This window comes from Pyxicephalus adspersus, chromosome 1 (assembly GCF_032062135.1).
Source record: "Pyxicephalus adspersus chromosome 1, UCB_Pads_2.0, whole genome shotgun sequence".
Taxonomy (NCBI): Eukaryota; Metazoa; Chordata; class Amphibia; order Anura; family Pyxicephalidae; genus Pyxicephalus; species Pyxicephalus adspersus.
This window is the reverse complement of record NC_092858.1, coordinates 139,635,499-139,659,489: the sequence shown is the minus strand read 5'-3', so window position 1 is coordinate 139,659,489 and position 23,991 is coordinate 139,635,499. Positions and strand designations below refer to the sequence as shown.

The 23,991-nt window shown below is 39.3% G+C and overlaps 2 protein-coding genes across 2 annotated transcripts in view; one reads left to right on the top strand and one right to left on the bottom strand.

The window, feature by feature from the left end:
- Positions 1-23,991, top strand: part of TEKT1 (tektin 1) — a 32,350-nt gene that overhangs the window by 7,442 nt on the left and 917 nt on the right. The window contains exons 2-8 of the mRNA XM_072429043.1: positions 15,032-15,267; positions 18,089-18,291; positions 19,327-19,492; positions 20,553-20,681; positions 21,764-21,907; positions 22,468-22,690; positions 22,894-23,090. Coding sequence (XP_072285144.1) covers positions 18,099-18,291; positions 19,327-19,492; positions 20,553-20,681; positions 21,764-21,907; positions 22,468-22,690; positions 22,894-23,090 — 1,052 coding nt within the window. The 5' untranslated portion in view covers positions 15,032-15,267; positions 18,089-18,098. The remainder of the gene's footprint in view (positions 1-15,031; positions 15,268-18,088; positions 18,292-19,326; positions 19,493-20,552; positions 20,682-21,763; positions 21,908-22,467; positions 22,691-22,893; positions 23,091-23,991) is intronic.
- LOC140334094 (tricarboxylate transport protein, mitochondrial-like) lies at positions 1,040-13,221 on the bottom strand. Its single transcript, XM_072416250.1, has 8 exons — positions 12,981-13,221; positions 8,029-8,136; positions 7,857-7,956; positions 7,126-7,264; positions 6,555-6,639; positions 5,004-5,128; positions 4,159-4,232; positions 1,040-4,026 (listed from the first exon to the last, which is right to left on the bottom strand). Exons 1-8 carry the CDS (start codon positions 13,141-13,143, stop codon positions 3,912-3,914), a joined length of 909 nt encoding a protein of 302 aa, XP_072272351.1. The 5' UTR covers positions 13,144-13,221; the 3' UTR covers positions 1,040-3,911.

Genomic DNA, 23,991 nt, shown 5'->3' with positions numbered 1-23,991 from the left:
CACTAAGTTTAAGTCCTTTAATATCTAGGGGTAAAGTTGTAAAACCCGGGGGATAAAATCATAGGTCAGCATTTCCCAACCTTTTTACCCCCGAGGAATCCACAAACTATTTACCAAGTCTTGGAGGAACTAAGGTCAATGGGAAAATGCCTTGAGTTGGTGGTCAACGGAAAGAAGACCCCTTACAGAAAGTTAAAATAAGCTTTGGTATCTTTCCATTCATTCTGCCAAGTGACCATGGCCTCAAAACAACAAGGTCACATAGCATGGGAGGTTAACCAGCCAAAGTTCAAGGAACTCATTGCAAGTGCTGAAAAACCCTAGGATTCCATGTAACCCTTGTTTTGGCTTTTGATACCACAAATATATTGGCTTTATTGGCTGTATGTGTATATACAGGTAGTCCCTGTTCATTAACTTCTGGAGCAAGCTGTGCTTTGATATGGAAAAAGAAACAACTGCAAAGTTTGTCTTGGTCATTAAAGAGTTACAAGAGGCTGCAGAAAGAGCTCACCCCCTAAGATCACCACAACCTCAGCTGTGTTTAGCAAAAGATTTCCCCCCATTAATTCGTCCTGCACGAGTGAGCAGGATGTCCTTAACTCGGGGACTACACACTATATCTATACATATATACACACACACACACACACACACACACACACACACGGTCATATGCAGCAAGTTAACCTGTGTAATGTGACCAATGTGCCATTTTAAATGACAGAATACACACCTGAATGAGTATTTTAACCACCTAACCGATAACCCCGACCTTGGTACGGGGTAAAAAAAGTTACTATTTTCGATAACCCCGAATTTTTCTCACCGTATGTAAATACAGTGAGAAAAGTTCGGGTTTATCGATCACTTACCTGGTCCCGCTGCGATCGTCCATCCGTCGTGTTCCAGTGTTCGGACAAATTTCTGTAAGTTACAGGTCTACAATTTAAAAAAAAAAATTAATGAAAACCTGTAACGCTTTTGGAACAGAAATCTAGACCTCAGTGTAATGCTCAGGTGGTTAACAAACCAAACATTGTGATGTAGACAGTTTATTTACACAAATTACAAAGCAAAGTAAGTGTTCTGCCTGGTAAAATAAGTAAACTGTAAGATGTCACAGACTGAGCAGGTTAGGCAGACAGTAGCTATATAAGTCACAAAAGGTTTACACAGATGTTTGGCACAAAAACATTAGAAAATAGAGACAATAAAGACAAAAGTAAGGTGCTAAAAGAGAAATAACTTAAGATATTTTAGCTGAAACCAATAAAGAAGAAACTGGCAAACCAACAAGACTAGGAATCTGTGGTCACTTAGGCACAAAATGGTTTCTGGTGAAATGATATTTTGTAGTTAGTGGGCTCAGCTTACAATGTGTCCACACATCAGCTGTATTCTAGCGTCCAATTCCAACTTCCTATATATGACATATTAACATATGCCATAACATGTCAATTCTCAGCTATATACCTTTCTAATTTGTTTACCTTCATCAATCTGCTAAAACGGGCCGCATTGAAGAAACGTTTTAATTCATGAGAATAATTCAAGCTATTGTCTCTTGATTTACAGAGTATGGTCCAGTCAATTTTGGAAATAGAAGGGACAGATACTACATGTACATAAAATACGTACGAAAAATCCTTTGTCAGTACCCCTGTAACCAAAGAATATCTGATCTCATTTCTATGTATTTGTAAACTAGAGATGCTTAATTCCACTTACCACACAATTATGAAAAGTCTGATTGTGAACATTTACACTCACTGTAGGCTGTTGGGAACGTTACCCAAAAATCCATACTACTAAGCATAGGAAGCCCGGCAAAGCCTGCAGCCCTACCCAGGTTTTCTGAACGTCTCTACTCCATATAGCAATAGAAATGTTACATAAAACCTAAACGGAAGTTAATTTAAGAGGACTTTCTAACTTGTGACAATCAATCTTAAATACGTTTGACAGTTCAGTATGGTTTTATGTGTTGATTGGAGTTGCTGTTTAACTTCAAGGTTTCACTGTCTTGGTTACATTATCATAAATGTGGAACCAAGGTGTAAAGAAATGTAACGGTGACTGCAATCAGATTCTCAAATAAACTATCTCTAAACTACTAGCACTAAATGCATACCAAAATCACCTGCAAGGTTTTGATATAGTGGGTTTGAATAATTGAATTATCGCCATGCAAAGGAATTTTTATTTAGCTTAGTGAATGTGGTGAAAATTGCACATGCAAGGAAATGGAACAAATTACTAGGTTTGTACATTCTCCCTTTTCTAGGAGATAGCTTGCAGTGGAATTGCTGCAAATGTTCCAGACAATACATGTCTGAGCAAATATAATATGTAATTCCATTTACATGCTAAAAGAACACACCACTTTCAAATGCAAGCAAACATGGCATTGTTCCTGACTTATGTAAGGTCCTGAATTACTAAGCTAAAATTCCTTTGCATGGGGAATATTACCCCTGCTAAGGGAACAATAAATATTTATTCAGTATGTCATCCCTAATGTATTGCAATGTGCATTTTATAATGTTCAAGAAAAGCACTTTTCTTTCTATTATATTTTTTAACTGGCCATTGAATCACATCCTAAAACTCAATTATGATAAATCAGTGCTATTCTTGTTTTATATTTACATTTCTAACATTTAAAATATGCTAAAATAATTAGGTGTGAAATTTTAAAATTTAACTATTTTGGGTACTTTTTAAAATTCTAAGCCGTGAATTTAAGAAGCAATATAGATATAAAATATCCTCCCATTACTTAAATAGACTGGGGAATGGGACTCCAAGAGATCTTTTCCTTATCTAAGACTCTTGCTTCCAGGCTTGAACCTCCCTTTATAGTAGAGTGTGGCAATCGGTACCCTTTGTAAAGCGCTTTTAATATATCAGCCCTATATAAATACTGGATAATAATAATAATAATTATAACTTGGTGCTAAGAACAGTACTCTATATGGTATTAATTACTCTGCTCTATTATTAAAAATATTGGCAAAACTAGGTAACAGACCAAGTTGTTTGGGTCATGGCAGAGCAAAAGTTAAAAATACACTCAACAATATAAACAGTGCATTTTCAGTGTTTGTATTCTAGCAAGTTATAGGGGTGCTGGTAAAGATAGAGAGTTTTGTTTCTCCAATAAATACATTATAAAAACATTTTTTGCTTTTACCTTTTTGGTTTTGTGGGATATTTTGATCATTTCAGACTCAAATTCTATCTGCACATGTGCGATTACTTTGTATTTACACATGTGTTTAAACTTATGCATGCATTTTATATTAAAAAGCAAGACAGCCATTAAAAGTATTTCTTTAAAACCTATTAAAGCAGAAGGGAGGGACCAAAAACTAAATGCTCTTCTCAACCTGGCTACTTGACCCAGAAGAGGTGACTAGCGGGCAGTCAGCTGAGCCAAGGTTTGTACCAGATAAAAGCTGAAGAAATTAAGTGTGTTACAAAAAAAACAATCAATTTTCCTCTAGCAGTTTTATATTTAAAAAAGGTCAGATGGAATATAAATGGAGGCAGTAACCTCACGATTCCTTTCTATAGATTACCGAATAGCAATTGTCTTTTGCTCAGCCCATTAAATGTCTACTATATAAAACCTATATCTTCCTTTCCTAGAATTGGACCAGGACAGATTCCTAGCTGTTTGGCAACAGGGAGTATGTTAATAGCTGACAAAATTGAGGCAAGTCCAAAAAATAAAAAAAAAAGTCTATTTTGGCATAAGACGCGTACCTAATGGGTTAGGTATCTTGATAATTTACAATAAAACAAGAAGCACAATACACTGAAGGAAATGAAGGAGTGTTCACAGAATTAAGACACTACAGCCCCTCTCTGAGAGCCTCAGTTTCCAATTCAAGTAGGAGATTTGGTTAGGATGTTTTCCAGACTCTGTTGAGGACTTTAACTACTTCTTCATAAATAACAAATACAATGGCAACATCCAGGCACACTCTGCCCAACCGAGGAATAGTCCCTTTGTAGAACCTAATTATGAGAAAAACACATTAGAAAGAAACTTTCACAACTGTGATCAAAGTTATCCTGTTACTACATTTTACTATAAAAACTGAATAAATAAATGCAAAAAAGTAATCAGAAACCATAAAGGGTACTTACGCTAAAGGCCCCTCGTTGCGTAGAATTTGGCTTGCACAATCAAATGTGTTCTTATATTTATAAGCTTCTAAGCCCTGGCAATTGGAAAAGAATATACATTTATGAAGAGGACTAGTGTTCTTAAAATAAACAGGTAAAAAGAAGATTAGGGGCAGGAAAGAAAAAATATTTTTACTAAAACAGCATTACCATTCCGATCGCTTTATTCAGAATGATGGTGATCAACTGACATGCATGAGCTGACGATGATACTATTTACCAGCATATTCATGAAGTTACTGCTGGTAACAAAGTGCTTATCAATGGATTCCAAAGCAGACCAAGGATGTCTGATACAAAGGGGTTTTTATGGCATAGATACCTCGTATATAACCTATACCCTAAAAGCAATAAAAGCGTAATCCACATTCTGCTCAGTGCCCCGAGAGCCCTAATAAACAATGCACAAGGCAGAACATCAATCTATCTTATAATGTTGATGCTTTTTTGTTCGTTTTGTTTATTTTATTCTCACTAGTGTGTTGCATTACAGAACATGTTAATATTTATTAGCATGCTAAACCCAATTGTGTTGTGTTGGGCAGCAAACTCACAGCAGTGTATGCTATTTGTGAAATGCAAAAGCACGGCTAAAGGGGGAACGACCCCTTAATCACGGACATTCTCAAGTATTACACCAAAGTATAGAAACTTCAATACATAATATAAATTCCCTGTATGTGGAGAATATAACAAGTACATGACATGCTGCTTTTACTTGCTTTACCATAACACATATCAGGTGTAGTCTAGCAATACAGAATCATCAGACTCATTAAACAAAGCGGTTGCACACAGTAAGTTACCTGCATTCTGGTCTTGATAACATCTAAAGGCGTATTTCCAAAGACACTAGCAGCTCCAGCAATGGCCCCAAATGTCCCAGTGATAATGGGATTCATTGCTCTGTGGGGATCATCACCTGAAGACATTCACAAATGTTTATAGGTAGAGGATGATTAATACTGATAAAACTGCAGGAAAACGATAGTATAAAACATAGTTGTATTATTATTGAAAAATATTAGGTTTTTAAATGCAAGGAGTGTTATCCCTAGGAATTTTATTAAGCTGGGTAGGAAAAAGCTATAGACAGGCAATCGACATGTGGGCAGGGCAACACATGACAAATTTAGTGTTCCCATGTGTTGTTGCCGTTGGAATCCATTAACCCCTATACCTTGTTCCAACTTTCTAATGCCCACCCTTCTGTTATGTCAGTTTTCCATTGTCTTTGTTTTATGCCCCAACTGTCCAGTGCCCTTGTATTGTGACCAACTTTTCAGTACCAACCCAAAAACAGCTGGCCAACAGTGCCAGGGGGTGCGCCCGGCTAAATAGGGCTGGGGAGAACACTGAAGAACTCTGCATCTGCATTCTGATCAAGGAATTTCATGATCGTAGCGTTTTTCTTCAATTCTGCATACCCACTAAGTCACACATCTGTGTAGATCAGTAGTGTTCCACTTAGTTATAGATGACCTCATGTGGGACACCTGGCATATCCAGGGGGCCCTACAATAGCATCTGTACATTGATGGCAGACTGCAAGCCACTCTAAGAACCTAATCACATGATTTCAGTCTGGTTTGCTACCAGACTGCAACTGACTGGAAATCACACATGAACTCAATTTTTCAACACGCCGTACGACAAAGATATGGTTGTGAATTACCATACATTGCAATGTGTTGGAGATGAACAGTGCCACTCATGCATCTGCATTACATTACAATGATAGGACCAATACTTTACACAACCAATAAAGATTTTCCTTACACTTTTTCAGTTCACAGAAGTAAAACATGCATTTTTAGAAGATCTATAGTTTTTGGTAAATGTTCTTAGCCTAAAAACGTAAAAAAAATAACATCCGAGGACAGGTAAGCTGCAATATACAACATTTTGTTTTTCTCGATTTACATATGCATCAATGATCTGCTGATGTGGCACTGTTAATATAACATGTAGGACATCAGTCAAAATATAGTTTATAGTCTGGATGCTGTATTGTGACAAAATAAATAATGTACTGGTTTGCATTGTTGGAAATAAAAGCCACTAATTTGAAAAAAAACATTCAATCTGATATATCACATTTCAGTCTTTTTGTAGATGCTGGTAAGGTTAACAACCTGGGAGTTTCCTATATCTCTCGGGACATTGGGCTTCTTACGTCTGAACACTTGCTGCAGCAATTGCTCTATATCAAGCAATCATTTCATCAGCTTTATATGAAGCAATCATTTCTTCAGCAATCATGTAGTATTAATAATAGTTTTCATGTATGAAGTTATAATAGCAGGAAAATTCTCCCCAAAAACCTTTCAAAAGATATATTTGATCACAGTAGTTACCTTGTTCTCGTATGATTTCCCGTACTCCATGGTAGAACCCACGATACTTTGGTGTAGATGAAGCCTGGTCATGGATGAATTTTACCTGAAAGAGGCAAAAAAAGCTTTAAAAAAACTTGCCCTTTTGTTTTTTTAAAGGAATGCCAAAAATAATTCTGATGTATAAATGGTAGGCCCATACAGTTTTTGGTAGATGCTGGACATTATGTATTAGGAGAATTTAAATGTTAGATCTAAAAGTCCGAGTTTCAAGGCTACTACAGGGAGTGTCACATTTTTATTTTCATATGGTTAATGTTATCATGCTTAGATAAAAAAAACATTGGCAAAAACCCAGATCTCCTCTTTAATCAAAACTATTGCTGTATCAACAGTATTTAAAAAGTCATTTTAAAAAATGTATTGGTTGGTATAGAAATTCCTCCACCATCTGTTGTGCTTGGCACATTGCATTTTAAAGAGGAGAAAAACAGTGAAATGCAAAGATGGTCAACAACCTTTTCATCTTAACAATTAAGGTCAGATTTGTACAGCTAGCAAATATAAACCAATCACACACAAAATCACGCACCTTGATTGTTTCCATTGGGCAGACGATCATAACAGCCTCTGCAACACCTGCCCCTAGGCCACACATAAAGCTGGCCTTCCCATCCAATTTTCCCGAAGTACTCCTGGCAGAATTACTCAGAAATTCAAATGTACCAAACCTAAAAAGCAAATAAGTTAATTTATGATAAATTAGGATACAGATTTTGATATCATTGCATATGAACATACACCACTGTACATTATCTCTGTTCTGTTGGTTCTTTAGAAAATGAACAAAAGTGAAAGGAAAGAATAAAAGTCTGCAACAGAATTTGGTTAGATGTGCCCTATGTAGGAGGAACAGTCATGGTTGATCTCAACCATTCCCAGTGCAATTCTATTTTCCATAAATTCCAAGAACATAAATGTACCATATGTGACCCAGAACTCAGACTGGGAGGGGTGACCTGGGACTTTGATGGGGTTGTTGGGTTAGGCTCTGATGCATACAAATGTGCTGACAGAGAACAAGTAAAGGCTAGCAGAATGAGAGAAACGTAAATGTGACACCGCCATAAGTCAATGAAAAACGTGGTACTACTCCTAAGTAAAAGTACACTTCTTTTTCTGTTCCTGGAAAAATTCTATTTTCTGCTATTTTATGTTTTCCATGCACATTTTGCTTCTTAAAGAAACCCCCTTCTTTTTCTTACATATGGCAATAGGTTGTGGGGTGGTTTATTACCTTATTTTATGGTACAGATTTCATACCTTACTGCAGACTTGGGAATGGATCCATACAACAATGAGCTAAGGCCTCGATACAAGCCTCGGATTCCATGATCCTGCACAGTAACCTTGACACAGTGCCCTGTAGGTGACATGACAGGTAAGTGGGCTATTCATCATTATGACCAGGTAATATGTGGTCACACTACCTTACCTATTCCTTTATAGCGGGGGGGATTGGCTTTTTCATCTAACTGAAGCTGAGTCTTGACATATTCTGTAGGGAATGTGATGCAGATTTCAATGCCCCCTGCAATTCCACCTGCAAGACAAAAAATCATAGGGGATGAGAAGTGATTTCCCAAAGACAACCACAAAATTCTATATAAGCTGATGTAATAGAAAGTAACAAGAATGTCCCCTTCAGGCTTAATTTGTATATAAAGTCAACATTTTTGGAAGCTGTGTGTGACCCCACTAGGGACATTCCGCCTTGTATTTTGTCCTGGTGACTGGGACAGAAAGTTAGGGAAGAGTCAGAAGAAAGAATTTCCCTTAGGTCTAGTATACAAATGCTGATTCCCACTTACAACCTGATTACTGATCCAACGATCCAATAAAAAGAAAAAATCTGATCTGAAGGCAATTCAACAGTGGACTAGCATAAGCAACCAATTTTTGGCTCTTTCATGTCTGTAAAAACTCTATCTATAGCAAGGAGTCTCTGTTCTTTCAAGAGGGAAATACGCTCATCTTCAACACACTTCATCCCCACCCCAGCACCAGAAGGTCAGAATATCTTAAACATGTTGTGTTTTGGGACTTTAAACGTAAAACTTTAAACGTAAAATTGGTATTAGATCTGATCAAGTATACAATGCCCTACTTTGTAGAGAGCTTCCTTCCCTTTCTATTGTAGGTCAAGAAATAAATAATAATAATACAAATATTTAAAACTGTGCCAACATATGCACACACAAGTCATCCAGACATTGTTTTTTCAGAGATAACGCAGTGACGGGATTTCTCCTGGCCATGCACTGGTCAAATGTTCTAGTATATCAAAAATAATGGGAATTCCCTTTATTACCACAACTCTGACCACCGATTAATCGGGGTGAACACTTTCCTCTATTGGTGGTCAGAACAAGAGGGGCACATTAAAAGGAGGCCATAGATAAATATTCGATATATGGGAAATCTTGATCATGCCCCGACCGACCAAAATATGGCCAGCAAAAGGTCTACTTACCAGGCACCACACAGCCCTCCTACCAGATTTAATCAGCCGATATGAACAGTAATAATGGTATTTATTTATGCAGTAAAGCATAGCAATATATTTAAGTGAATGTATGCCAGGAATATTGAATACAGACTTCACTAGATGAATTATGCATCACTAGGAGTGCTTGTTATCCATGAAGTACAGTGACAACCTTCAGATTTATAGGACACACAATCCATTTCAATTCAGCTGATGTCAATAAAACTGCTCAAGCAGAAACTGAAAATGTCTAAAGAAAAGATTTACAACCCTAGAATGTAACCCATCCTTCACTTATCCATCTGTCAAAACAAGCCAGATCTATTCTAGCAATTTTTTATATGCACAATTAAATCATTATTTTTCAAATATGTCTCTCAAAAGAGAAATATGGGCCAACACAATGTGTCAAAGTTTGTTTTCATCAATGACCTAAAATATGCATGTAGAATAAAAAACCTGGGGCTCCTTAGTTGCATACTTGTTGCAGAGGTCAGTTATGTAAAGCAGTGGTCCCCAACATTTTTAGACCCATGAACCACTGACTCCAGACCATGCATGCACAGGGAGCCGTGTGTCACTCAAAGGGTAAGAAACTTCCCTCAGAGTGACGTCATGATGCCAGAAGCCCCCCACTCTCCCATCGCAGATCTGCGCCTGGGATGGAAGAGTAGGCAGGTTGTGTCCAGAGACACAACCCACCCACTGCCCTGAGACTGTGATTCATACGGGGGACATGGACCACGGCTCTGGCCGGTGCGCCCTCCTAAGCGGGGTTCTTGGGTCACAAGTTGGGGACCACTTCTTTACCTCCCCTTTCTTTACCTTTCTCTACCTTGTGAATCAACAATATTCTTAGCCAAACCCCCTGCAATATCTTCTCATCCCACTGTAGTACAAGCTGGCACAGTGGCAACTCTTCCCTGTATTGAGGAGCAGTGCAGAATTGTTGCCACTCAAACACAGTAAGCCGCATTGGGTACATTTCACAGGCGGGATCAACAGGTATTTGTGTTACTTTACAAGGGGAACTTTATCTAGGTACACATGTTCAATATTAAAAAAAAGCATTGTTCTGTTCTATGGAAAGAGATGGACGAGTGGGATGAGCTCCCTACATTCTCCCTAATAGAAAACAATACAGGTCATTACACTTAAAAATCCTGTATTTCAGATAACTAAACAATTTAGAAGGATGGCTATACCAACTAGATCTAGAAAATGTGCATTATATATATATATATATATATATATATATATATCTTTTGTTTTAGTTTAGGCTATGGCTCTCAGGTTCTAGCAGCAAAATTTAAAACACCACTGATAAGGAATTGCTACAAACCTGAAAAGTCAGTTTGGCCAAGTCATTGAATCATTGGAGGGGGAGGAGAACAGGGCCACAGGGTGAGCATTCTGGTGCCTGCTTATCTATAGAAGAACAATATTTATCAGGGAACATTTGTATCTCTGATCAGTTCTCTGATCTAGCCTCCAAAGATCTGTCTGGTAAGGAAACTTGAAAGACAGGACATGCAGTTAGGTTAATTGGCTTCACCCCCAAAAGTGATCTTAGACTGTACTAGAGATTAACATACAATAACATACATAAATACTTTAACATATGACTATGGTAGGGACTTTAGATTGTGAGCTCCTTTGAGGGACAGCTAGAGACATGACTATGGGCTTTGTACTGCACTGCATATTATGATGGCACTATATAAATACTGTGTAATAATAATACAATTTATAATACTATATAAAGCACTGGTAATCTGGGATGCTTCTTCTACCATAATCCTAATTTAAAATACATTTGTATATGTGGGGTCGCCGCTTAAACTGGTCCCTAATGAGCACAGAATTTTTATCTACCACAAGAATTATATTTCCCCCATCACACAGTCCATGCAGACTTTTTGACCTGATCAAAAGGACCTCTAAATTGTACAGGTTTTTGTGAGTATCAATCTACCTGTATCAGGCTTCCAAATTTGTAGTTTGGTGCTTTAATCCCAGTAATTTGCAATAGGCATGGAATGATTGCTTGAACCATACAGGATACATCTCGTTATTGGGTGCCCTGAGATGGAAGATTCTATTTTCAGCTTGCAATCGATCATAAGCAGTGCACAGTACATCAGTCAATATCCATCTTGTGATTGTTCTGGCTCTGTTCATGTGTATAGAAAAATACACATCTGTACCTTGTTGCAATACAGACACATTTCCAATAACTTAAAACCACTACAATTACACATAGCCGATCTGACGTGATCCAGTGCCTTAAAGCGTACCTAAACTCAGATTTCACTGTACAATATAGGGTAAACAACCCTTATTTGTATGGTAAAAATTCTGAATTTTTTTTTGGTTTTTTTTTGTTTTGTTTTTAAGTGCAACACCCTTTTACAAAAAGAAAAAAAATCCTTTTCTCATGGGTGTGCAGTGGAATCGGCAAATTTTTTCTCATCCTATGTCACCCGATCTTGCACCTGGGTCGGGTGATGTAGGAAGAAGAACCTGGAAGAGGAGAAGATGGTGGCACCCAAAGCGCCGGCTCCGGGACAACGCGGGACCCGATGGAAGAGACCTTTGGATGGATCGGACTGCCCTGCAGGATTGAAAGTAAGTGTTTTGGGGTTTTTTGCCAGTTTTCAGTTTAATTTTTCTCAGTTTAAAACTTCCTGTTCAGGAAGACAACCCAGTGACTTTGCAGCTCTGAGATTCCAAGCAGTGTTGTCAGCGCTGCCTGCTGGACTACAGGACTCATGGCTGGACTACCCATCCTCCACTCCTATCAGTTCTTTCCACTATGCAATACCTTTTTTTTTTTCCAGCAAAGCAATGCTGTTGCCTTGGCCACCAAGACCTGTGTGTACGCTAGATAAATGTTCTTTAAAATGAACAAAATCTGAAAGGTGCCCAACTCATCGTCCTATCATCATTTGTAAAACTTGTGTCCATCGATAACATGGAATGAGGATTCTCAGTTAAAACGAACAACCATCCATTCTTATGTAGGCTAAAAAAACAATAGAGTACAGGAGAGCATGTCATCAGTATATATTGCTGCCAATACAGAGAGAGGGAGTTCCTGTTCCAACTTACATACAAATTCAACTTAAGAACAAACCTACAGTCCCTATCCCGTATGTAACCCAGGGACTACCTGTATATTGATTGTGATAAATAAAGACACTGTGGTCATTAGGGACCAGTTTAAGCAGTGATCTCGGATCATAGTGCATGTGCCAGGAACCATCATCCTCATGAGGTCCAAATACACAAATAAACAATCACATGGCACTCTATTTATAAAACAGGAAATCTGACATTCCCCCAAACATTCTTTGGTGGGAATCAATTACTGAAATGAAAACACATGGACCTGGAAGATTTCCATCAGGCAATGTCTGAGTCCCTGATGTATAAATAGAGCCCTTTATGTTGTAGCACTGCTGCATATTACACTACAAAGTATCTCATATGATGATCACTAGATTACAGATATACCATGCATAGTACATGGGGTGTGCACTGCCATCCTACCCACCCCATGGTGAGGGTAGGATGGCAGTGCACACCCCATAGTGAGGGTATGATGGCAGTGCACACCCCATCCCATGGTGAGGGTAGGATGGCAGTGCGCAGCCCATGGTGAGGGTAGGATGGCAGTACACACCCCATGGTGAGGGTATAATGGCAGTGCACACCCCATGGTGAGGGTAGGATGGCAGTACACACCCTATGGTGAGGGTATAATGGCAGTACACACCCCATGGTGAGGGTAGGATGGCAGTGGCCATGCAATGGGAAGGGTACATGCCTCCTGTGACATATTGGGTGTTACAGATCCCGGTCATACTGATGATGATGATGATGGGTAACATACTCACCAGCTAGGATCGCCTTGCCGGGGTGTGTGATCTTCCCTCGCCCTCCTCCCGGCGCTGCAGCAGCCAGGGATCTGGACACCACACGCCTGCTTCCATGACCTCCTGCCCGGGAGAGCTCGCAGGGCCCCCCGGTGACGGTGAACGGCTGCAATATGGAAGACATGGCAGCGGAGGGAGATCTCCTGATGTAAAGGTGCAGACCACAGTGCGGTACACAGCCTGTCTATAGCCACACCCCCTCATTAATATTCCACACATCAGACACACCCCTTGTTTTCTCGAAGCCGTGATTCCGGCATGTGACCACACCCACTTATGGCATCTTATGTACTGTACGCGCCTGGTCGCCCCGCCCCTTCAGCGTACTGGCTGGGTAAGAAAAACACGAGGCTCATTCATTACTAATGAAACATGCTGGAGGATTCTGATTGGTTAAAGCAAAGACTGTGATGTCTTGTCTATTGACTAATCGCAGCCCGGGAAAGAGGGCGGGGCTATGTCTTCTGATTGGCAGAAGGACAACGTAGGACGATTTTCTGATAGGCTGCTGCCAGATAAGGCGAGACGAGTGGGAGAGGGGGGGCCGCGTGATTGATGGCATTGATCGCCCCATGGGTGGGAGCTTACAATGTATTCATCGCCTTTCATATTAAGATCTGTGAGCGATACTGATCCGCTATGGAGGCGTCAGACTGGCCAGAGGTGCTGATTGGACTTATCTGACTGTGATCAATGGCCCCCTGGAAAATCCACAAAACAATTCACCATCACTTTGTGGTCTATTTATAAGTGAATCTGATAGTCTCTGGAGATTCATTCAGGTCCATGTGTTTCAATGGTTGTACTTTATTTTCCACCAGGCAAACGATTAACAACCAATCAACGAATATTCACTATTATTTTGAACGATCCTATTCTGCACAATTCTGTACATGCTGTAACGATACAATCATTCAAATATAATCCACCAATGATGTACACACACTAATTACCATTGTTTGAACGATGTAGGAAGTGACATGTACTGGAGAAAGTGTATCACAGAACCATCCATGATCACTGAACGACCGTACACACAATAGATAGCGAACGATTGTCGGCCAATCTCTTTAAACTGGAATCAAAGTCCCACTTTACAAAATTAAGGATCAGGTAGGTGGTATTGCAGAAAAGGACAGGTGATGTATCTTCTGCAGCAACCAGTCTTACGCTACGTACACACCGTCACGGTGGATCTGATTGGCCAATGATCGTTCACTATCTGTGTACGGTCGCTCAGTGATGGTGCATGTTTCTGCAATACTTTCTCCTTTACATGTCACTCCCTGCATCATTTGAACGATCTAATCTAGTGTGTGTACATTATTGGTGGATTATATTTGAACGATCGTTATGTTACAGCATGTACAGAACTGTGCAAAATACGATCGTTCAAATATAATTGTGCATAATCGTTGATTGGTTATAATGGTTCATTTTCTAACGATATTTATTGGAAGTGTGTACCTAGCTTTTCTCCGGTACACGTCGCTTCCTGCATCGTTCAAATCATCGTATCTAGCGTGTGTACATTATTGGTGGATTATATTGGAACGATCGTATCGTTACAGCATGTACAGAATCATGCACATTATAAACGTTCAAAATAATCGTGCATAATCATTGATCTGTTGTTAGTCGTTCGTTTTTTAATGACAATTATAGCTTGTGTGTACCTAGCCTTACCTGCATGATATCACCCTGGTAAAATGTAAAAACAGGCCGAATTGTGCATGCGCAGTGCCAGCTTTGGTTGCCAGAGAAACCCAGCAATCCCGGCTTCCATTGCATGTGCCGCCATAGCCAATAAAGATGACGTCGCCCTGTGATGTTACTACATGTTACTGGAAATACGGTCAGCAGAAATTCTGTAATATTTACAATAGTTTAGGAACAATGCTAGAACAGCATAGAACAATGCTAAGCAAATGACCACAGTAATGCTATTGTGTTGTTTAGATGAATATCACAGCTTTTTGTAATGGTTTGTGTTTATTCTTTCTGCTGATTAGGGAGACATCAAAGTTTGCAGATAATGGTCACTGAGGAGACACAGCTCTGATTGCTGACACAGCAAGCATTGCACTATATGGGGAGGATCTCCAGGAGGAGGAGGCGTGTCCTGGTTGTCATGGAGAAGCGTCCTCTCTGTTGCCCCGGTGACCGAATTGTTTGGATGGGAGAGACCTGGACAGCTGAGAGGTGCTGCAGGAGCCAGAGCGGACAAATCATATTCATAATAAACCGGGTGAGCAATGCCAGATATACAACCTGACACAATAACCCCTCAATGTGAGCAACACTGTGCTTGGAGGAAAAAGATAAATATAGTGAAAGGATAGGTGGAATGTGTTATTATTATTAGACAGTATTCATATAGCGCCAACATATTATGTAGCGCTGTACAAAGTCATGTCACTAGCTGTCCGTCAAAAGGGGCTCACAATATAATGTCCCTATCATAGTCATATGTCTTTAGTACAGTCTTAAGGTCAATTTGGGGGAAGCCAATTAACCTACTGCATGTTTTTGGAATATAGGAGGAAACCCACACAAACATGGGGAGAACTACAAACTCCATGCAGATAGTGGCCTGGCCGAGATTGGAACCTGGGACCTAGCAGTGCAAAGGCCAGAGTGTTCCTTGTTCTGCCTTTCTATTTGTTTTTATTGGGGAGGTAGGGGGTGCTGTAATATAATTTATTTAAAAAATCAATTTTATTCATATGCTCTTCTGTAATTTATTATATATATCTAAGCATGATGCAGAAATATAATTGCAGATACAATTGCAGATTTCTATTCTGCTCTGCACATTATGATGGGTGTGATGGGTAACAGCCATCCATAAGAACACTGTCCAGGGGTGACTGCTGTTATCTACAAACACAGAGGAATAGACCAGGCTAATGTACTGTGAGCTGTGGATATATTAGGTATAGCAGGGGTTCTCTGGGACCTAAAAGGTATTTCAAGTTATTTCATGGTTAAAATGTAAAGAAAGGCTGCTCCAGAGATTGCCAGGGGTTCCTGGAAGTGTGACCTCCCATGTGATGATGCCTGCATAGTTCTGGGGCCGGCACTACTTGGTCTGCATGACACTAATGATGTTTTTAGTTGTCTATGGAGATGGTATTCTATCCACCCCTGTACCGTTACGGACCACTAATCTCACAGACTCTGGAGCGCGCATGCACGGGGAGCTGTGTGACATCATGATCCCAGAACCCGCCCACTCTGCCATCGCAGGTCTAAGGCCAGAGGTGCGGCCCACCTGTCAGACAACCAGGGGTTGGGACTCCTGCTCCACCCCATAAAATAATGGGATGACCACCCTTAACTATGTACCTATCACTGATTGTGTTTTGCTGTAATAATCACTTTATTATCATCATAATTACTCACTGCCTAAAAACCCCAGCTTCTTCTATTTTCTTCCTTTGTAAAATTTTCCATCTCACCAATTTAATTGGGGCGGCAGTAATCAAAACCAAATAGGAGGAAGATTGATACCTTCATTTTTTAGGTTGTGCACACATCGGATAATAGTATAATATTAATGGCCATGCCCATCTCGCCTGAGAATCTGAAATGTGACTACAGTGGTCCCCTGATGTCGTTCATCAGCCCTCCCCAGTTGGTTAATGAAGGACCAATCAGGAATGTTCACTCTTATTTTAGGGAGCTCATCCTTCACTCATCATCCCCCTCCCCTCTCCATAGAACAGAACAGTACTGTGTCTACAGAACTTGTTCATTAATCTGTCACCAGAAACAATCACAAAAGATCCTTTCCACTGACAATTTTCTGACGTCCTTCTGATGTCTGTAAGAAGTTTTAATCAAACATTCTTCCTTCCACATACCTGCTTACCAACAGATTTCTATGAATGTGGTGTTCATGTATAAGCCAGGGGAAGGGGGGTATTGCCACAGTGTGAGCTAAGCCTCATAGTTACATACTGGCATTGAGACGAGTTGTTCACATGATGATTTAAAGCTTAATAAGCCATTAAAAGGATGTCCTGAACTAAAAAAAAACCAGCCCAGGCCACAAGGTACACCTAATCCTCCAACAACCATATCACTTTCAGTAATATCAGTGCTGGAAAGGGCAGTGGTGCAGTGCTTAGCCCAATTGTTCTGCATCTTTTTGAAATTTTGGTCTGCTATGACCCCACGTGCATTGTATTTAGGATCTTATATTTATGCAAGATTTTTCTGGATACTTTATTTCCTTCCTCATTCTAGGAACATTTTGGTACATATACTTCTGACCAATCATATTCTAAAGCAAGTACATGTGCATCAACAGAAGTAGGATGAACCTCCGTAAACCAAACTGCTCTCTGTATGTCTATAGATAACAGCAGACAAAGTTGGACATTGTTCTTAAATAAAGGCCACTACTGATTTCCCTATATGAGGTTCAAGGATCATTGCTGTCATACTCATCCTCCAGCTTCACTTCTAAAAAAAAAAACCCTGTATTGAGAGAAATGTCTGGGCTTCTGTTTCTGTTCTTCTAAAACTGCTATTTGCCCTTTGCTGAGTCTGACTCTGACTCTGACCTTCTGGACTGAATGTTTTTAAGCCACTGACAGATACAAATATGCAGATCTGGCTTTACTGGCTGCATTCTTGTTTAAGTCACCTAGAAAGTATTGCTGCCAGAAGGGAACAGGGCCAGCACAGATGTTGGAAGTTTTATGTTTCATGAGCTGCTTACATGAAACAAATATAGTCACTATGAAGTCAGAACTGCATGGCTGCTTTTATGGGTCAGGTTTAGATGTTTAGTAAAGCCAAAGGATGTGCATAACAGCCAAGTCTAAAAAGTCAGCAAAAGATGCGTCTGTATTCATCTCATAATAGTGTCACACTTTTGTATAGGCTGTGTAACTTTGTGACACTCTCAGGTAATGTATATACAGTCAGTACGTAAAAATATACTTTTGCCATTAGATAATGTTTTCTAGAATTCCTTTTTCTAATATCTAACAATAACTATACTAAACATGGTATTGAAGTATTAAACCATATTTTAAATAATGGAATGTCTTTTTCAGACCTTATCATATGATGGCGAAGTTGGTCCAGCTCCCACCCAAGTTTCTTCCTAAAGAGTGGAGTATTACTAATCAGACACATTATGCCAATGCAGAGGCTCAAAGGTCACGATCTGAGAGACTGGTTGCTGAAAGTCAGAGATTGGTTGATGAAATTGAAAAATCAACGCAGAAAACTCAGAAGGATGTGAATAAGAAGCTAGGTATTACTACTGATGAGTATGAGGTTTAAAACTCATCTATTCAACAATCACCACACATACTGTGCATACACCAAGTACTGCAGTGATTATTAAGGAGAGATGATTTGTGATATTTTAACAGCCTATATTCTTGGAGAAAATGATGCTTTAGGCTCCTTTAGTGCGTCTTGGTCACATAATCTGCTAAAGGGAAGAATCAGACAATCTGAACTCTGATCTTTTCGTTAGAACTAAGGCTATGTACACACATGCAATAATAATAATGGCTGCAGAATGCATGAATGAGCGCTGTACATATAGCACCGTTCTGCTCTATGGACAGGGGAGAGCGATGCAGCAGCACCCTGCTGTGCTTACTCCCCTTCACTTTTATTACAATCATTCCTCCCTTGTTATCCCAATGACCATCCTAGCGAATGCTGTACACATGCCAGATTCTCGTCTAATATCAGCCTTGAAACGATAATCGGACGGAAATCATCTCACGTGTGTACCCAGTCTAAGGCTGTTTGCTGTATGCATTTGACAGCAGTTGCAGTTTTTTTATCTTTGTCTTGTATTGGTCACAATGGGCCTGAATTATTAAAGTTCTCCAGGGCTGGAGAGGATACACTTTCATCAGTAAAGCTGGGTGAACCAGCAAACCTGGAATGGATTTCTTCAAAGTCATTTGCTAATTGCTAGCAAATGTTTTAAAACTTGGACCAGATCCATTACAGGTTTGCTGAATCACCCAGCTTTACTTATGAAAGTGTATCCTCTCTAACCTTGGAATTTTAATAAATCAGGCCCAATGACTCATGATATCTGCTTTCCTGCTGTTATACACCAAATCACTAAATAAACATTTTATCTGCATGGAACCACTTGTAAAAGTTATAAAAAAGCTATGGGGCTTGGGGCTTTCTGTGCCTGTAGGCTCCAAAAATGTAAATCTGGCTCTGCCTCTCACTAATGTTGTTACATGTCTACTTTATAGAAGATATTATTTTCCTTCTAGTTTTCCTCAGTTGTGTATGCCAATTTTCTCCACAGAGCAGAGATTAGAAGATATTGAATATTGGAAGAAAGAATTAGATGACAAGCTTGAAGACACAGTTAATGACATAGAACAGCAGCTGGCCTATAAAATTCGTCTGGAGAAAGCCTTGGAGAGCTGCATGGAGCCTTTGTCCATAGCACAGCAATGCTTAGTAGAAAGGTAATCATACAAGATATTACAACTACACACTAAATTATTGTACAGAGATGCAGAAAAGATGACTTTAAAAACTGAAGAAGTAAAGCTGTGCAAAATCCAAATAAAATGGCCCTTGCACCCAAAAAAGTCAACTTATTTATTTGTAATCCCACCAATGTCATTCACTTAAATTGCTTTTAAAAAATTCAAAAGGTGTGTGAGGGGAAATGTTATTAAATATTCTCAATTTACCCTTTCATTCTACCTTTGGCACCTAGGCAAGGATAAGCTCATTTGTTAGCAAATGTTTTCAATCCTGGACCAGATCCATTCCAGGTTTGCTGGATCACCCAGGTCCACTGATGAATGTGTATCTTCTCCAGTTTTGGAGAGCTTTAATAAATCAGGCCCAATCTTTTTTTCTAAAGCACAATCACATTAAAGAGTGGTCAGCAGAACATCCACCATGTTGACCTACAAAATCATCTTGGTTGAGCAAGCAACTAGACTCAATAAAAAGAGAAGGGATTTAGACAGCTGAGCTGGAGACTTGTGCAGGCTGATTTAGGCAAGTCTTCTGAATTGCTGCATCATTTGAGGCCCAACATGTGCATGATTTGGTAGAGAAGCCTCCAATAAGCAGTCAGTTGTGGATTATTATTACTATAACAGCTTAGATGAAGATGGTGGTTTGGGACATGTTGGGAAGCAGTGGATCAGTGAACAAATTATAGACAACAAAGATTTGCTGTGCTGGTGAGTATGTTTATGCTGGATGGAAATAAAGGTGAGAGGAATAAATTACATAGAAACATAGTTTAACTGTCAGATCTCTTCTTACTTGAAAGATTTCTTCATGCAATGGGACAGGAAGAAAAACTAAATCTCACAGAAAAACAAGACTGACAGAGGTTCCTTACTATATCTAAAATAGGGAAAAAAAGTTTGCAGGCAAAATATATACTTTGTATGACCCATTTGGGTAACATGAATCAGGTTTTGTGGGCTAATATTATTATTATTATTATTATTGTTTAAATGTATGATTGTTGACAAGGTTTAAATAACATCTTTTTTGTAGAGAGAAAAGAGTTGGGATAGACCTGGTTCATGATGAAGTAGAAAGAGAGCTCATCAAGGAAGTAGAGGTGATCCAAGGGGTGATAGCACTACTGCAAAGGACTTTAGAACAAATCACTGAACAGATAAGGTGAGTTATTGTACTTCATCATAATCATTTGCCAGTACTGTTGCAAATGTAGAAAAGGTGGTGTCATATGCAGAATTATTTTTGCAACTGGTCAAATTTTGACCATTCGAGGTAGAAATGCGTCCAGACATTGAAAATGTTACATATTCTTACATATAATTTATATTTCATATATTTAAATAAACAGTAAATAGGCTTTAAATCCCATCATTAGTAAATAGTTTTTCTCAAGTAATTACAAGGTTAAAATAAACCCCTACCTTCAGGGTTTTACTCACTCTCACCTGTAGGCACCTTGTGGTCGTTCATAGCATCTCATATAGAAGTGAATACCAGTGCGGCTGCCAGTGATTTCCACCCACTTTGTTAGAGTGGTCCCCAGGGGTAATCCGCGGCTCTGGAAGAAAGACCCCGCTGGTGGGGACACCGGGCAGAGCCCGGAATTGCAAGCTCAGGGCGGTGGGACACAACATGCGCGCTCACCATGGATAGTACTGTGCCCCCTCTTCTTTTTTTACCACTACACCTCTGGTGGTCTGTCAATGGTAAGTTGACAATTATTCACGACAACTTCTGAGGTATAGTAAAAGAATCAAGGTTTTATTTACGCGTGGGAAACTCACAACAGACAAGGCAATAGAGGTTAGGACTGTCCTTTCCTCGAAGTTGTCGTATAATTGTCAACTCACCATTGACAGGTCCCATGCATCTACGCTGGAAGCTTCACTGCCCCAGTGGTCTGACCATTGACATCATCCTCTTCTGTGCAAGTCTCTGAGCTTTGTACTGTACATGATGACACAAATGGCATCATTGTTAATTTGTTTCTGAAGGTACATGCTGATTCTGAACAACCATGTGCATACAGTGTCTCAACACCTGATATGCACATGCTTGATTTTGATCAGGAACTTATCATGTGACAAGGGGTCTGTCAAGCAGTCTCAACCCATTTAACACAGAAACGTCCTCAATAGTAGCTCCCATATTTCTGCCTTGACTGATAATGGAAAAAAGGCTATGGATTCCCTTTAACCTATAATGTTTGTACACTCATGACACTGTTTCTCTTATAACTACAGGTTGAGCCGATCTGCTAAATATTCCCTGGAAAAGGATCTGAAAGACAAGTTCCAGGCTTTGAAAATCGATAATCATTGCAGTACATTAACAAACAACACTCCAGACATCAGATATGCTTCCAATGTTGTGACAGTCCAGGGAAAGTAAGAAGTCTTGAATTAAACTTTGCATGGCGATATACCTGTATGCTTGAACTCTTTAAGTTAAAAATGATTGGTAAGATAATAAAATCCATACTGTACTAGTATTATCATACAAAAATCTTCCCATGTGCAATTTCCAAGGTCAAGCATTATTCTGCAGAGGTGAACAATCAGTTATGACAACTAATTCAGGATTATTGTTTAAGCACATGGAAATCTTGGAAGTATCTACACTGACTTAATACCATGACCAGTTGGTGCTAAATACCTATATGAGTGCCTGCCTATACTGTAAAAGGGAATACTTTACCTATCTGGGTTTTGTCAACAGGTTAGGTTTTGTGGATCTTTGCACAAAAGCAAAGAGAAATGTAGTTACTTAATTTGTTTAGTGAATAGGTTCTCTGTACTTGTACTATGTACAGAAGAAATCCTAATAACATGCATTATTAATATTATTATTATTATTGTTAGTATGTCTTAATGACAGGTCAGCGCACCTACTGTATGCTGTGATATAATCTCTTAGTATTGATGCCTAAATTGTTTTTCGCTTCCAGCTCAGTCACCCCAGTTGAATGGGAAGGTTTCAGCAACACGAACATTGTTAAAGCTGGGAAACAGAGGAACAATTCAGTAGCTCTTCGCACCCTCATTGACAGGATTTTGTCTGAAACAGCCAGCGATATGCGAAAACAGTGTGATACTGTCAATGTTGCCCTGAGAAACCGTGTGGCAGAGACAAAGGATGCAAAAAATAAATTGGAAGTGCACTTAGCAAAGGTAACAAATGACATAAATTCATTAATTTACATTTATTCAAATTTTATATATTTCTGCTTTGGAGTTCCACTATAAAGTTTTGCTTTAAATGTTAAATAAATAATGTTAAAGACAAGGGTACATCTGAATAAATAACTCCAATGCCTGCTAATTGTTATGTTGTTATCTTTTTCATAAGCCCTTTTACGAAAATTGTTTCTTAGGTTATGGATGAGATCACTTCACAGGAGAAGAATATAGAAAGCCTTAAAAAAGCAATAGCTGATAAGGAAGGCCCAGTCAAAGTGGCCCAGACCCGCCTGGAGACCAGAACTTTGAGACCTAATGTGGAGCTTTGTCGAGATCCTGTCCAGTACAGACTCATCACTGAGGTTGAGGAGATTTCCATAAATATTGAAAGGTTAGACAAAAACAATGTTCTCATATGTAATAGTTTTTAATTTAAGATAAACTTTAGGCATGGGTACCTCCTCTCCCTGTCCATTAGAGCATTCACATTATTTAAAAAAAAAAATGATAATGTCAAGTAATGTCACAGGTCTTCTTCATACTCTTCTTCCACTTGCATCAGGGAGATCCTAAATGCTGCAGGTACCTCTCTTTACAGTGTGCCTAGGGTGGGAGGGCAAAGCCTTCACACTCTGGGCTCACATGAAAAAAAATATTTTTTTAAATTTTGAGTGCTACCCTGGACTTTAGCTGCAAAACGTAATACTGGCAACACACCTCTTACCACCTTAAGGGATGTTTGCTCCAAACCATGGCTTCACTGATGACTAACTTGGGAGAAGGTAGATCCAAAGCACATATCTTTCAAGAAAAGTCATGTGTATGGAACTTCAGCTGTCTATATAATTTAGTCTACTGAGTTTTTTGGGTTATATTTTCTGGAAAGAACCTTTGATTATGCATTTCCAGCATGCGGTTAATTTTAAATATCAAAGCCTGCAAAATGTATTTGTCTACACAAAACAGCCTTTAGAACTTGAAGTAAATGGTAGATGTTCTAAAATTAAATGAACTTTTTAAAGTGGACCTTTTTTAATATTGCATTGTCAGTTTATCTTGCAAGCCCTCTACCTCCCAAATAAAACATGATCAAAGCAGAACTAAGGATTTACACAATCAGGCAGGTCAATACTACTATAGGGACAAGTGATGTCCCTTCTGCAATAATTTCTACAACCTGCCTGATCGCTTTGGGTATCTGGCAAAAAGCTGAGCTGAATATGTGTAGCGACAATGTTGGTTGCCAGGATACCTGGCAATCTTGGCTTTCCCTGTACCGTGCCAGGAATGAA

Coding starts and splice junctions, on each gene's coding strand:
- LOC140334094 (XM_072416250.1), bottom strand. CDS start 13,143: ATGTCTTCCATATTGCAGCCGTTCACCGTCACCGGGGGGCCCTGCGAG. Junction 7,957..8,028: donor CCCCCGCTATAAAGGAATAG/GTAAGGTAGTGT, acceptor TGTCACCTACAG/GGCACTGTGTCAAGGTTACT. Junction 7,265..7,856: donor ATTCCCAAGTCTGCAGTAAG/GTATGAAATCTG, acceptor TTTGCTTTTTAG/GTTTGGTACATTTGAATTTC.